Source organism: Falco naumanni, chromosome 12 (assembly GCF_017639655.2).
Source record: "Falco naumanni isolate bFalNau1 chromosome 12, bFalNau1.pat, whole genome shotgun sequence".
Lineage (NCBI taxonomy): Eukaryota > Metazoa > Chordata > Aves > Falconiformes > Falconidae > Falco > Falco naumanni.
In genome coordinates this window covers 33312404-33326441 of record NC_054065.1, presented here as the reverse complement: position 1 = coordinate 33326441, position 14038 = coordinate 33312404, and the positions used below count along the sequence as shown (strand labels likewise).

General features: G+C 53.3%; 1 protein-coding gene across 1 annotated transcript in view; it reads left to right on the top strand.

Moving 5' to 3' along the window:
- The first annotated feature begins 2164 nt into the window (after window positions 1-2164).
- ACSS1 (acyl-CoA synthetase short chain family member 1) overlaps window positions 2165-14038 on the top strand; it is a 38545-nt gene continuing 26671 nt past the window's right edge. Inside the window, exons 1-2 of the mRNA XM_040611528.1 lie at window positions 2165-2492; window positions 6298-6394. Of these exons, the coding sequence (XP_040467462.1) occupies window positions 2201-2492; window positions 6298-6394 (389 nt within the window). The 5' untranslated portion in view covers window positions 2165-2200. The remainder of the gene's footprint in view (window positions 2493-6297; window positions 6395-14038) is intronic.

The window sequence follows — 14038 nt, the reverse complement described above, 5'->3', positions numbered from 1 at the left end:
ACGAGCAGCGATGCCAACCTTACAAGGAAGTGAAGAGCACATTTATTCTTGTGCACTACCTATAAACCACAGCTGCAAACGTCAGAAGTGCTAGAAACCCAAATCCTGGTAAAATCTGTATTATTTAGCTCGATAAAGTGTCTGGTGATATTTCTAGGACAGGGAACAATGATGTTTTATATAAAATATATAATTATATATAGATTTATATAACTTTACAACTTTAGCACTGCCAGAACAAGCTTCAGCTTAGCATAAAGAGTAGGTTCAAGTTTTTAATCCTGGACATGAACGTGCTTTCTCTGCCCAGACGCTGGGAGTGAGTTAATCTGGCGCTCGGGTAAATCGGGCACTTCTTAAGGATGCCCAGACCCTCCCGCTCTAATGGGATTCATCAAACTCTGTGCTGAGAGGCTGGACCACAGCGCCTAAAAGCGTTGGTTTGTTCATGCCAGCAAAGAGGCACCTGCTGTGCGCAGGGACGAAGCTCTGAGATACCTGCTGGGAAACCTCGCTGCTGCTGTTGGGGTTTGCACTGGAAAGTCAAGGTCAGATCTGGTCCTGAGATCCAGACGGAGGAAGAAGCGTGGTGAGAGCGAAGCCAGGAGCGACGTGCTGTGGCAGTGACGATGCGATGCTTGCAGGGCTGCCAGGCAAAGAGTGGATGAGGGATTTACCCCACTTCGAGAGAAGGGACAGGGGTGGGACACGTGGCAGTGTGGGAGGGCATGGCGTGTCGGCTGCCTGCCCAGGTGCACCACAGCTTGCACCGTGATGCTGCTGTGCAGAGGCGGTGCTGGGGGTGCCCAGAAGTGCTGTGAGGGGCATCAGCTGTTTGACAGGACAAGAGGCTTAGGCACCACCTGGTGCTGTGTGTGTTGAAGCCCACGGCTGTCCCTGGGCATGCCGCGGTGTGCAGGGGTGTACCCCTGCCTGCCTGGGGTGATCTTCCCAGGGTGGGTACAGGGGTATCTCTGCAGGTGGCTCTGGGGGTGCAGGGGGGGTTCTCCCTGGGCTGTGTGGACATGGGGGTGTATTTGGGTAGGTGTCTCTGAATGGAGTGTGCCTGTGTGGGTGCTGTGGGTGTTCCCAAGACTGTGAGGGTGCAGGAGTATCTCTCTGGGTGTGGGGTGCTCCCGAGGCCCTGTAGGTGCAGGGTTGTCTCTGGGTGTGGGATGCTCCCAGGGGTGACCCTGGGGTGCTCTTGAGGCCATGTGGGTGCAGGGGTGTCTCCTGGGGTGCTTCAGGGCCATGCGGGTGCAGGGATGTCCATGGGTGTGGGGTGCTCCCAGGGGTGCAGGGGTATCCTGGGTGGTGGCCATCCTGGGGCCATGTGGGTGCAGGGGTGTCTCCTGGGGTGCTTCAGGGCCATGCGGGTGCAGGGATGTCCATGGGTGTGGGGTGCTCCCAGGTGTGGCATTGAAAGAAAGGTTAGAAATAACTAGATTAATAGGATATGGAAAACTTAGAATAATTAAAACTCTCATTGTATGTACTAAGAAGAGCTTTGCAGCGTGACTTTGCAAATTAGGCCCGGTCCTGGGGCCCTTTGTACTGGTAGGACGGACCTGGGATGCGCTGTGTGCCGGTAAGAGGACACTGGTATGCGATCTGTCCTGGGTTTTGGTTTCGAAGAAACTCGAGGCAACGACCCCCACCAGGAGACGGAGCACAAGCGCAAATGGGATGAAACTTACCTTAATGACTTCTCAGTAGACTAATTATCCTAACCCAACCTATTCTCGGGCATCTATTGAATATGTATGAATGTATACTTAAAATCACACGTGCAGAAAGAAGTCGGGGCAGCAGGTGCTTTTGGAATTATCCACCCTGATGCCCACCGGTGAATTAAACATACCTGCTTTATAACCTGTCCTGAGTTACAGAGTTTAATTCCGCACGCCAGCGTGACCCTGGGGTGGCGGGGGCGCAGGGCTGTCCCTGGCTGCGGGGTGCTCCCGAGGCCGTGGGGGCACAGGGGGGCCTCCTGGGGCGCTCCGGGGCCCTGTGGCTGCAGGGCCGCCCCGGGCCCGCCGCAGGCCCCCTGGGGGTGCCGGTGGCCGCTCCGGGAGCCGCCGCCGGGGGCAGCCCCTCCCCGAGGCGGCCGCTGCGGGCGGGCGGGGCCGGGGCCGGGCCGGGCCGGGGCGGGCAGGGGCCGAGGTCGGGGCCGGCCCCCGAGGCAGCAGGGCCGTGCCCCATGGAGCTGGCGGCGGTGGCCCGAGCGCGGGTGCTGGGCGCCCTGCGCCGCCCGCTCTCCCCGCGGCGGGTGCCGGGCTCCGGCCGCCGCTGCCGCAGCGACGCGGGGGACCCGGCGGCGCTCCCGCCCGGCGGGTACCGGCTCTGGCAGGAGCGGGCGGCCCGGGACCCCGCCGCGTTTTGGGCCGAGGTGGCCCGGGGGACGCTGCGCTGGGACAGCCCCTTCCACACAGCCTGCCAGCCCGGGCCGGCGGCCGCTCGCTGGTTCCTCGGCGGCCGCCTCAACGTCTCCGGTAAGGTGCCCCCGGGACCCCCCGCCGCCCCCCCGCGTCACCTGCGGGCCGCCCGGGACGTGTTTCCGCCAGCGCCCCGCTCCGGGGAAGCGCCCCGGGGGGCTCGGGTGGGGGGCGCTCGGGGGAAGTTTGCCGGGGGTTGCGAAATGCTGGGGCGCAGGGGGAAAACCCGGGGGGCAAGGCTCTTGCCCCGTGCTGCTCCCCCCGCGGCTGCTGCTGCAGGAACTCCGCCGCAGCGGGGTGCAGCGTCCCCGGGCACGGCAGCCCCCCCTGCCCGGCGCCCCCGCCGCGGGCACGGTGCGACCCCCGGTGTGAGGTTCGGTGGGGCTGAGCGCCGAGTCCTGCGGGCGGGGGGCAGGGGGCTGGGGAGCTGCCCGGGGGAAGGGGCCGGGGGGGCTGGCTGTCCCGGCTGGGCATGAGCCCCCCGTGTGCCCGGGTGGCCAAGGGGGCCAGCAGCACCCTGGCTTGTGTCAGAAACAGTGTGGCCAGCAGGGCCGGGGCAGTGACCGTCCCCCTGCGCTGGGCACCGGTGATGCTGCAGATCGGATCCTGGGTTCAGTTCTGGGCCCCTCACGGCCAGAGGGACACGGAGGGGCTGGAGCGTGTCCAGAGCCGGGCAGGGGCTGGGGCACAAGGCTGGTGGGGGGAGCTGGCGATGCTTAGCTTGGAGAGGAGGGGGCTCAGGGGGGACCTGATCGCTCCCTGCAGCTGCCTGACAGGGGCTGTGGGCAGGGGGTGTCTGTCAGTCTCTTCTCCCAGATAACAAGTGACAGGACAGGAGGAAACAGCCTCAAGTTACACCAGGACAGGTTTAGGTTGGGTATTAGGAAAAACTTCTTCATGGAAGGGATGGCCAAGCACTGGGACAGGCTGCCCAGGGAGGTGGTGGAATCGCCATCCCTGGAGGTGTTCAAAAACCGCGTACGTGTGGTGCCTGGGGACACGGGTTGGCGGTGGATGTGGCAGTGCTGGCTTAACGGTTGGACTTGGTGATCTCAAAGGTCTTCTCCAACCAAAATGATTCTGTGATTTGATGATTCTTTTCTCTCTTGAATGAGGAGCTTGGCCTTTTCCTCCAAGTTCACCACTGACATATAGGTAGAGAAAAATTTGCCGTGACGGTGCTGCCTGCCTCCGAGTTCCCTCCTGGCCCTACCTGCCCTGAAGGCTGTTCCGTGCTGTGGCCCCGCTTCACCCGGCAGGGTAAACCCCAGCCCTGTCTGGGGTATGACTTCGTGCTGATGGCTTTTAACAGGGATGTATGTTTGTTACCTTCGTTTCCCATTCCTGGGAGAGTGCTTGAGTCACCGGTTCAGTAGTGCAGGAGCCATGTCTGGCCACCTTTTTTTCCCAGCAAAACCCTCCTCGGGCCTTCCAGAGGATGTAGGGGAGCATCTTCTCGCAGGAGATGATTCCTAGCAGTGGATCAGAGTTAGAGGTGTGTGTACAGCCCTGCTTCCAACACCTAGCATTCAAAGGGACTTTAGCCAGACTTCAGTTTTCATTGATTCCTGTTGAAAGGAAGATATTGGCTGAGCACAGAGACTTCCAGGGATCTGTTTCTTTCCCTTTGCAGAGTGGGACCCACACCTTCTTCTAGATCCCACAGGGGCAGGTGTCTGAAATGCAGACATTGCTGGGCCTGATTTTAGGTCATGTCTTAGGTCTGGTTCTTCAGCAGGCACTAAATGCTGCTTAATTTTCTTTGCACAGGTAAAAAGAAACGGTAGGCCTCTGAAACACAGATGCACAGAATTAAAGTTTTGCTGTTGCTGGTTTTCTTCCTTTGTAGCACAATGAAGATGGTACTCGGCCACAGCTGGTTTTCTGCTGGGAGGCTCTGGCTCTGTCCCTTGGTCTCTTGATTTGAACCCTGGTTACAGAAACAGGGCAGCAGTTGAGGTCCCTGCTGAGGGGCACCCTGTGCGCCCATGTCCCAGCACGGCGGCACCGCAGGCAGCTCCATCACCTGCTGCTTCTCGCTTGGGGAGACCTTGCAGCAGGGTCTGGGGGAACTGTGAGCTTCTGTGTGTCAGGATTTATGGAGAAACCATTAGAGTATAATAGTAAGTGGAAGGTCACCGAATTCTATTTTGTAAAACAAGCAGAAAGTTCTTATAAGCCTCAGATCAGGAAGGAAATAATAGCATTTGGCCCTGGTTCACCTGCTGGTTCTTACTGAACAAAGAGCTAAGGCTCTCACTTGGCTCAGCTTTGGGGTTTGCAGCAACAAAAATTCCCTTGGAAGGCTCGTATGGCTGCTCAGGAGTAAGAAATGCTGCTTGGGCAGTGAATCCCCGTTAATGTGATTTACTGTAGTGTGGCACAATACGTGAGGGTGTTGCTGCAATGAGCTCGGAGGTGGGAGTTGCTGAGCGTGGTGGACCGAGCTGCCGGAGTTCCAGTTACCTATGGATGGACAGCAGGGCAAACCAGCGTGTAACTGCTGAAAGCATTCCCCCTTAGAGCTGTTGTCCTCCTGTATAGTGTTGGGATGGCCCGAGAAATGGCTTTATTTCCTCTATTTTTATAGTATTGCTGCAGGAATTTACATTTAAAAATAAATCAAGAGCTGAAGAGCACTTCATTTTTTTGAGATTGACAGTCGTTCGTGTAATGAAATATCCTGAGTTCTGCAGGATTTCTCTCTCTTTGCACCTTGGGGGCTCATTCCTGCCCTCCATGTGGTGGTGTAAATCAGCTGTGATCAGGGAGCAGCTGAAGCTGACTCCTGGGCTGCCGTGTACTTAACTTCACAAATTGCGACAGCAATAGGCAGCTTCTGTTGCACTTAATTTTTCAGGAAAAAGGCAATCCTTTCCCACCAGTATTAATGTTTCCAGGAAATATGATACGAAGCTCAGCAAATGTTTTTAAGGGTTTTCTTTGAGTTATACAGCAGTGTGCCTGACTAGTTTTCAATAGTTGTCTGTTGAAATAAAGTAACCGCCTTTGGGAGATTATAATGAAGTAAGTAAGTGTCGTTTAGACTTGGAATTAATACATTACAAGGTTGATCTCTAACCATCATGCAAGTTGCTGCTGACCATGCGGGCAGATTTCTTGGGTGGATTTTCTATAAGCTTCTTCAGGGTGGGTGCTTTCCCCTGTGCCCACTTGACCACGTAGTTTGTTTAGGTTTCCTCTACCTCAAGTTGCTGGGGGGAGAGGTGCACCTTCAGAAGGTGATTTTATACCTTAAAGCTGTAGGAGGTGTAGTACACAGCTTGAGACAAATTCATCTTTCCCAGATGCATGGTGATGCGTAGGTCTCTGTGCCTTTACGAACCTAAAGTTTTAGATGTTTTCAGTTAGCTGAGATTCAGCTCTTTTGTTATACCTGGGAAAAAAATGTTTCAAGTGAGCTTTAATTAGAAGATTCAGATGAAGCAGTGCTAAACATGCAAGCTGGGGAAGACAGTCTGTCAGATTTATGTAGTGAACCTCTGCTCTGAGGAGCAAAACCAGCAAAAGAGTGTCTTGTCTTTGTGCTGCTGGGAGCAGGGGGGAGGTTTGGGCTGGTTGAAGCTGAGCTGAACTGAATCAGCTGAGGCCTCTTGTGGGGGTGCCCTCTCTAAGGCAGCTTTACCAATTAAATGTGGTATTTGCAGGCTACAGATACGGCAAAGGACAGCTTCACCGGTGCTGCAAACGCTGTCGCCTCCAGCGTTAAACGCATGCGTGGCCGGCTAGCCAGCTAACGGTGCTTCGTGTTACGCTGGCTCGCTGTGACGCTCGGCCAAGCCACGTTTACAGAGCACCTTGCATGTGGCCAGGCTTTGTTCAAACCTCTGCTTTCTTACAGTCAATTGCTTGGATCAACATGTCGAAAGGTCTCCAAACAGAGTGGCTTTGATCTGGGAGAGAGATGAGCCCGGCACTGCGGTGCATGTCACATACAGGTATGGCACCTTCTCGCTCGCCTGGTGATGCCTGGGGGGGGTGGGGGAGGTGGTGGGAAGGGCTGCTGCTCTGTATCCGACCTCCGCGGATCTCGGCTTTCTTCCAGGGTACCCCGGCACGTAGGACATGTGGTCACGGCATGGTGGCTAGCTGGTGGTGTCACCACGAGATAGCTCCTGACAAAGGGAGGCACGTTCCCACGAAGAAATTACGTTCTTCATGGAGAGGGCTCCCTGATCTAAACCACCTGCCTAATAAATGTCTTACAGGGTGAGAGTACAGTGGATGTCAGTGACAGCTACTGAAAATTTCAGATTGAGGTCTGCATCATCTTCTGGTTATGGCATTAATCAGGTCTGCCTGTAGATCCCCTCCCTCTGAGTGGAGGCTTTTAGAAGAGAAAGGCTTGGGTTTCTCTCCCTGGCTCAGGTTCTCATCTGCCAGTTCTCTTTTTGCTTGTTAGAAATGTTCATGGGAAGATTTCTGTGAGCAGCTTTTGGTTTCAGCACAGCAGCAGATGTCTTGGCACAGACATCTTGTCTTGATGGCCAACAGCATGATGCCGAGTCCTGGCTGGAGGGGATTTGAAGCTCCCTGTGTCCTTCCCCATCCTCAGTGCAGTTTAGAGCAACCTTGAGGCTGCTCTGCATGACACCTGCTTGTAATTGCTGCTATAGATCGCAGTGTTTGTTGGAATACGGCAGTTTTCAAGTATGTTTCTGTTCTCCTTGCTATGTGCCCTCTTTTAGGAGACAGGCCTGCCTGGCAGGAATGCCTTTTACATCATCTGTGTCTCTACTCAGAGTTAAAGGGTTCTCAGACTTGTGTGTTCCTCAGTGCGTATTTTAGGGAGCCAGATGTTTGATCTGCTGGATCTCAGGGTGCCACCTGCTCGTTCTGCTGGATCAGAAAGCAGAGGACACCCAGGAAGTCCTGGCATCTGGCTCTTTTACAAAATGTTTTCTGTAGCTTGTTGGAAGTTGGGATGCCTGGTTCAACTTGAGTCTGAATAGGTTCCGGTGGTCTGGTTCACCTCCAGAATTAAAGCTCCTGAAAACATTATTTGTTGGAGCGAGGAAGCTGGTCAGCAGGGAGGAGTGGGTGTACAAATAGCTTTGAGAGGTTAATGCTCCATTCAACAGAAAAAAACCACTCTCTGATATAAAGTTATGGAAGAATTGAATTGATTTTAGACTTGGTATTTTTATTTGACAGGTGGTGAGGGCATTTACGTGCTCTAAACGTGTTGTAACCGGCTGGGTAGCTTGGCTAAATGCTTTGGCTTTTGCTTTTGCTGCTGTGGTGGTAGTAAAGGAGATGGAATGGAAGATTTCTTCCAGGGTTCGGGGTGGTGTATGTACTTCTGCCACACTCTTCATGCCCCAGACGTGAAACTGGGGATAGGTGAGAGGCAGCAGTTCTGCTCCGATCAACCTGAGGAGGAGAGCAGCCCATCAGATAGCACAGCCTCATGCAAGGCATCGCTGGCCTCCCCCATACACTGCGCTACCTGAAATGTTCTGAGCTGCTCCAGACCCTCAAACCATCTTCTTGGGACCCCTGGAGATATCAGAACACCTTTCTGAATAGCAACAGGATTGTTTTTTAACTGGCCATGCCAAAATGTGTTTGGAAGAAAGCATATTTTCAGCCTGTGGATTGGTGGTTGCTGTGGCTTGAAGACAAGTAACCCACCTCTGAATCCCTCTTTGTGCAGCCTTACAGAGGTACGGTAACTAGCAACCAGATGGAAGAACATCCAAGTGGGAGACAAGTTGACAAACTCTGTTTTCCAAGTACTGCTTGTATTTGAGAGCCATGTTCCTCCTCCTGCCTGAAACTCTTGGTGAGATGTGACCGATTTCTCAGGAGTCTTTGGTCCTGTGACGTGGTAAAACAGGTCACTTGGTTCTCTGCTTATCTCATTAAGTCAGGAATAGCTTTGTTGAAAATGGTGATATTATATGGGTGTGTATGCAAGGAGACAATCAGAAGTTTTGCCTGCTCTGTGATCCTTGGGCTGCCTTTTTAAAGGTTTTAAGTGGGGCAGTAAGGTTTTCCAAGGTGTGCTGGCACTGACCTCCCTTTGAGGCTGAGCTTAGCTGAAAACTGTGCAGTACTGTCTTGTTTTAGCTTGAAGTTTTGCTAGAAGAAGTTCAGCTAGAAGAAGGAAAGTATATCAGAAAAGAGGTGGCCCAGAAGTGGTGATGCTGATGCTGGCCGAGTAATCCTCTGAGAGCCTTCTGTAGCAGGGGGGTCTCTGCCTGCCAGCCTTGGGGCAGGACAGTCCCAGCGTGGAGAGGGAACAGGAGGGATGCTGCCTATCGGGAGGATCCGAACTCTGGTGTCTGTGGCAGAGCTGTGCCGCTCTCCTTAGGATCTGGGTGGCTGTTAATGGGACAGCAGCCTTAAAGTCATGCGTGAGGAAGGTAAAGACTTAATTTGGCTGCTGCCTTATGGACCAGCTTTGAGGAAAGTCCTGGAATCTCAGCCGGGAGGTGTCCAGGGCTTATGTGCAGAGAGGTACAAGACACCAGTTTTTTGCATTATCCAATCTGCAAAGCTTGGTGCTGTGAGCTGCTCTCCTGATGGGTAAGGCCTGGGTGGCACAGGGACAGACGTGGGTTCTCTGCCTTCGCCTCTGGGGAGCTGTCAGGGGCAAGAAAACAGCTGAGCGCTGGCCCCTTGCCGGCGAAGGAAGCAGGTAGCTGTGCAGGAAAAGGGCTGGAACAGGCTTCCTCCTCCCTTAGGAAGGGGAAGGCCTGGATCAGTGACCTCCTCCATGCACTGCAGGAAGGTGCTGTCCCAGCGCTCTCATCACTGGGAGAAGTAAGAGACTCCGTTTGCTGCCCCACTCACTGCCTGGCTTGCAGCAGGCAAAGAGCTGGGGGGCCGTGCTGTGAGCCAGCCTGCATCCCTGTGCACGCTTGTCAGCAAGGTGGGCTGTGCTTATGCAGCTGAGTTCAAGCGCTCTGTGCTAGGAGAGGAATCCAGACATCTCCTTGTTGGCAAAGGTACCCAAAGCCATGGGTGAAACATTTCAGTTTTGCTGGAACTATGGTGGCTGCCCTTAAAAGCTCAGTTGTAGTGATCTCTCACTGCTGAGTTTTGTCCTGTCTCTCTAGCTAACACAGCTCAGCCTTCTGGGGAAAAAAGTCCCATGGTCCCTCTTGTGCTTTCCTCCCCACTCTCATTTTTATCAAGTAGAAACTCAGCTGAGTTTCAAATTATCTCCAGTTTTGAGTGTTTAGGCAGGAGGCTTGGTTTTTTACTGCTTTGTGACAACGGGGCACGCAACCTTCCTGGGATCTGGTGGCTGTAGTCACCAAAGTGGGGACAGGTCCTGCCAATCTGTTATCAAGAGGTCCGGCTGTCCACCCTGGGCACATCGGTAGGGCAGTGGCGATGCAGCAGTTAACCCCCAGGAGTGTGCTGCTGTGAGCGGCTGGCTGAATTTATTGGGTCCAGCCAGGCTGGGAGTGTTCTGTCCTGCTTTGTGGATGTTGTCAGGACCCAGGAACTTTGAAACCTTGCAGAGGAATTCCCCAACACGCTACTGAGCCTGGGTTTTAAAGGGCACTGTATTATCAGGTGCATTATAGAAGCAGGCGGAGTTGGTGGCTGCAGCCTCTGTAAGCTTAGCAACAGGGAACGTTACAGACAGCAGCTAAAAGCAATGCCAGACCTCCCGCTGTCTCACATGGGGTTATTTATTCTCTCTGGTGTTCCCTTGTGTGCCACAGTCCCTGCAGTTTAGCCGCCTGTGAGCCAGTGTTTCCTGGCGCTGCAGGATGCGGTGGATCCTGCTGGAGGGAGCTGCGTGAAGCAGCGGGCAGCAACACGTGTGAGCTGACCTGCCCGGGCTGGGGGCTGCAGGTGCGGCTCGGTGGAAGAGGGTTCGCTTACAAAGGAGCTCGCTCTGGTGCAGAACATGTCGCAGGCAGAGGGAATGTTCAAAATGCAAAACACAAAGGAGAGGAAAGCAGAAGCTGAAGGGCCAGAAATTTGGGTCCTTGGTAGCTTTTTGTAGGGCAGGTGGGAGAGAAGTGGTTGGACATCTTCATTAGTTACTTTGCAGCTATACCTTCAACAAGCGGCGGATGGTGGTTCCTCAGCCCGGGCTGAAATGGTCAAAATTGTGTGAGAGCTGTCAGTGAAGTGGTGTTGGTGAGAGATGTCAGTACAGGCTGGAGCTGGAGGCCATGTGGGGACTTACCGGGCTGTGCGGGGAGGGTGTTTCTCATTGACATCAAACTCTTTTCCTTCTTTCTGGTGTTGGCTTCTTAAGCTGAAGTTGCAAGTAAATCTTGCCCAGGCTTTTGGATTTCGCCATCCAAGGCAGCTCAGGGACTTTTCACTTCCTCACCTGAGAAAGGTCACAAGGGCTTTTCCTTGCCTTGGGGTCAGGATGTCTGCAGGAAGGCTGGACAATCGTGTTCGGCTTAGCAATTGAACGTGCAGCCAAGAAGCCTCACATTGATCTTTATATTTTTCAGTTATTTTCATGAAAATGGAAAAAAAATATTGACTTTTCCTTCTGGTGAAAAAAAGGAAACACATGTTTTCTCTATTTAGCAAAAAGTGAGGCAAATAGAAGGTTAAACTGAAGCACTGTCACAGAAGCAGAATAGGTTTGTGCATTATCCTTGTGGCCAGAACATTTACCCAGGGAGAAGGGATGGGGATGATGACCTACTGTGTCCCAGGGAACTTGAATCCACATCTCAAATGACAATGCCCACGGTGCTGTGACTGCAGGCTACAGAGGCATGCTCTGAACTCTGCTGCTCCGCAATAATTCATGTAGAGCAACTGCTAGGAGGTGAGCTATGAAGGTATTGGGCTAAGAGATGCTCAGATCTGGGTGGGTTGTATTTTGGTGGGTTTTTTTTTTTGTTTGTTTTGGTTGTTGTTTTGGGTGGGTTGGTTGGTTGGTTTGTTTCACTAACCTGTTTGGGGTATTTTCAAGTAGTTTCAGCCTGATCCCGACTATGGTTCCAGGAAATAAAATGGTCACTGCCAGAAATACTTAAACCAGCTGTGTACTGAGACAGCAGAGAACGCGGCTTGTGCTGAGCCTCCCAAACAGGCACTGTAAAGCCCATATACAGCACTGAATATATTAGGAAAAAGTCTAGAAACACTTTGCAAAAGGCTGTTTCCCAAAGAAAGTCTTGGTGTGATTTAAAAAGAACTAGCTTCCTTTGTTTAGAAAGCTGCAGGCTGTCTTGCTGTGGCAAAAGATAGCATCAGATTCTTGGAAAAATGTTTCTGCCAGGCATCCCTAAAATGCATCAGAGAAATACCATGTGTTGGTGATGGGCTTTACAGGAGCTGTTGTGATGGGCTTTGGAAGCACAGGCACCGCGCTGTCCGGGGGAGGCCTCTGGGAGAAATACGGTCTGGTAGTTACTGAACAGAGATGTTGTAAAGATAAGGGAGAGAAGTGCTGCCGTCTGTTAGATTAAGCAGAAGTTCTGGCCTGAACAGTGATCTGCTGGCTCTGCTGGCAGGCCAGCCTTGCAGGTCTTGTGCTCAGAAGTGATGCTGTGATAGCTGAGGAGATGCCTGCATCAGGGGCTATGAGTCTCTAGAAGAGAAGAGTGTTAACACTCACCATCTCATTTATGGGCAAAAAGGGAAGCACACCTTATACGGAGAGCACCAAGAGCCTATTCTTAGTATAACTGAACCCTTAACATTCTAATCATATTATTCAAGTTCTAATTATTACAGGAAAAGGAAGAAAGAGGTCCTGTTGGTTACCACTGATGCTGCTTCTGTCCAGCGTCACGTCAACATTTCTTTTACTGTTGTTTGCAGCGTGGGGCTGCCAGAGCCTGTGCTCCGTCCCACGCCTGTTGTCCTTCGTACCACCTCCTGTGTCTCCGCTTCTCAAGACCTCTTACCATACCAGGCCTGCCTGCCTTACATTAGGGTTGTTAACCCATGATGGTAGCATAAAAACATAAAGACAGATTAAAAAAAATTGGCTGTGGTTACCTGGTCAATTAGAAGAATTGCTGTTACAGCTAGAGCAGGTGAAACAAGGCTGCAGGTAGGTCAGGAAGAGATCAGGCAGAGCAGGCATCGCAAGCTGCACTCCCGAGCCCTTGCAAACTCGGGACGTGTTGCTCGCCACGGCAGTACTGTGTTACAGGGCTGCTGGGAAGCAGTGGGAGCAGCCTGCTCTTTCCCTGGAGGAGATGGTTTTCCAGCGGGTTGTGACATGAAGCAGCTGTGCAAAGGGCTTGCTCCAAAGCTGACGGAAACCAGCAGGCTGTGGGTCAGGAGAGTAAACCCACGAGCTCTTCTGCGACAGGGTGGTCGTTAGGAACGTGGCAGGGGAATTTCTGTGCAGCCCAGCCTCTCCCTGTGCATGTTTTGTGCTGGCACCGGGGGGGAGACCCGGCGCTCTGCAGAGCTCTTGTGCATGGTGGTTAAAGCCTGTCAGTGTGTCATTTGCACCACGAGCAGGTGTGTCGCTGGGGTAAGACAGTCAGTCCTTCCCTCTGGGTTTGGAGGTGTGCAGGGATGGGTAAATTCGCATGAAATCCATGTTCAGCAGCGATCTACCCTCACGTGCAGTACAGTGAATGGTTCGAGCTCGTCTGCATTTTCAACTGAAAGATGACGTTCTCTGAAAGCAAGTCCAGAATCTCCTCCACGTGTGATAATAACCTTCCCTGCCTATGTTCTGTAATGCACCTACTCTCCAGCTTGCTTTGTTTTACAAGCACGTGCTATATGTATGTAATGTTCTTCCTCCTGTGTAAACGGCCTCACCTCCCAGGCCCAACGTGTTGCTGCTTCCCCGTTTCTCAGCTTTACCCTGATACTTTACCCACTGCAGTGGCGTTCTGCTGCCTGGTTTGCTCTCTTACTTGCTCTCAGCTCTTACAGTCTGCTTTCGCAGAGGATCTGCAGGCTGTTGCACCACGAACTGAGTTGGCAGTTTCTCTGCTGTCTCTGCCCAGCAGGGCCGGGCGCTTCCTTTTGTCGTGGCACGTTTCCTTCTGCAGTGGCCCCGCTGAGATCCTCCTGCTGTCTGCCTGCTTTGTGTGCAGGGAGCCGGGTGCCCTGGCACCCTCTGTGTGCCCCGTGGCTTCACCTGCCTCCAGTGGCTGTCCTGCCTGCCTCTGCTGAGCATCGTGCCCTGCTCTGCACTGGCTGCTTGGGCAGCTGCGCTGAAATCCTTTGGAGGGTAGTGAGCATCGCTTGGGATTGATTTTGCCTTTCTCCCTCTTCTTGTGGTTTGCAGGAGCAGTGCATATCTGCTCTGAGCCTCTGGCCACCCTCTGCCCTTTGCTGGCGCTGGCTGAGCCCTCTCAGGGTAGATGTTTTCAGCCTCTGCTGTTTCTGCCCTTCCTCAGTACCCCACGTTGCAGTGGGCAGAAGCTCAGTGAGGATGCCTTCCTACGCCCTGTCTCACCAGTTCCAGGGTGACAGCATCTAGCTCTGATGTATGTTTTCAGTAGATGCGCCTTGCCACTGCCACCCTCCTGGGTGTGGATGGGAGGCAGAGCCCTCCCTGTGTGCAGCCCTCCAGCGTTCAATGGCACAGCGATGCTGAGCTTGGCAGAGCACAGGTGCAGAGGGCAATGGCCACCGTTCCCTCCTACTTGGATCAGTGTGGCCTGTCC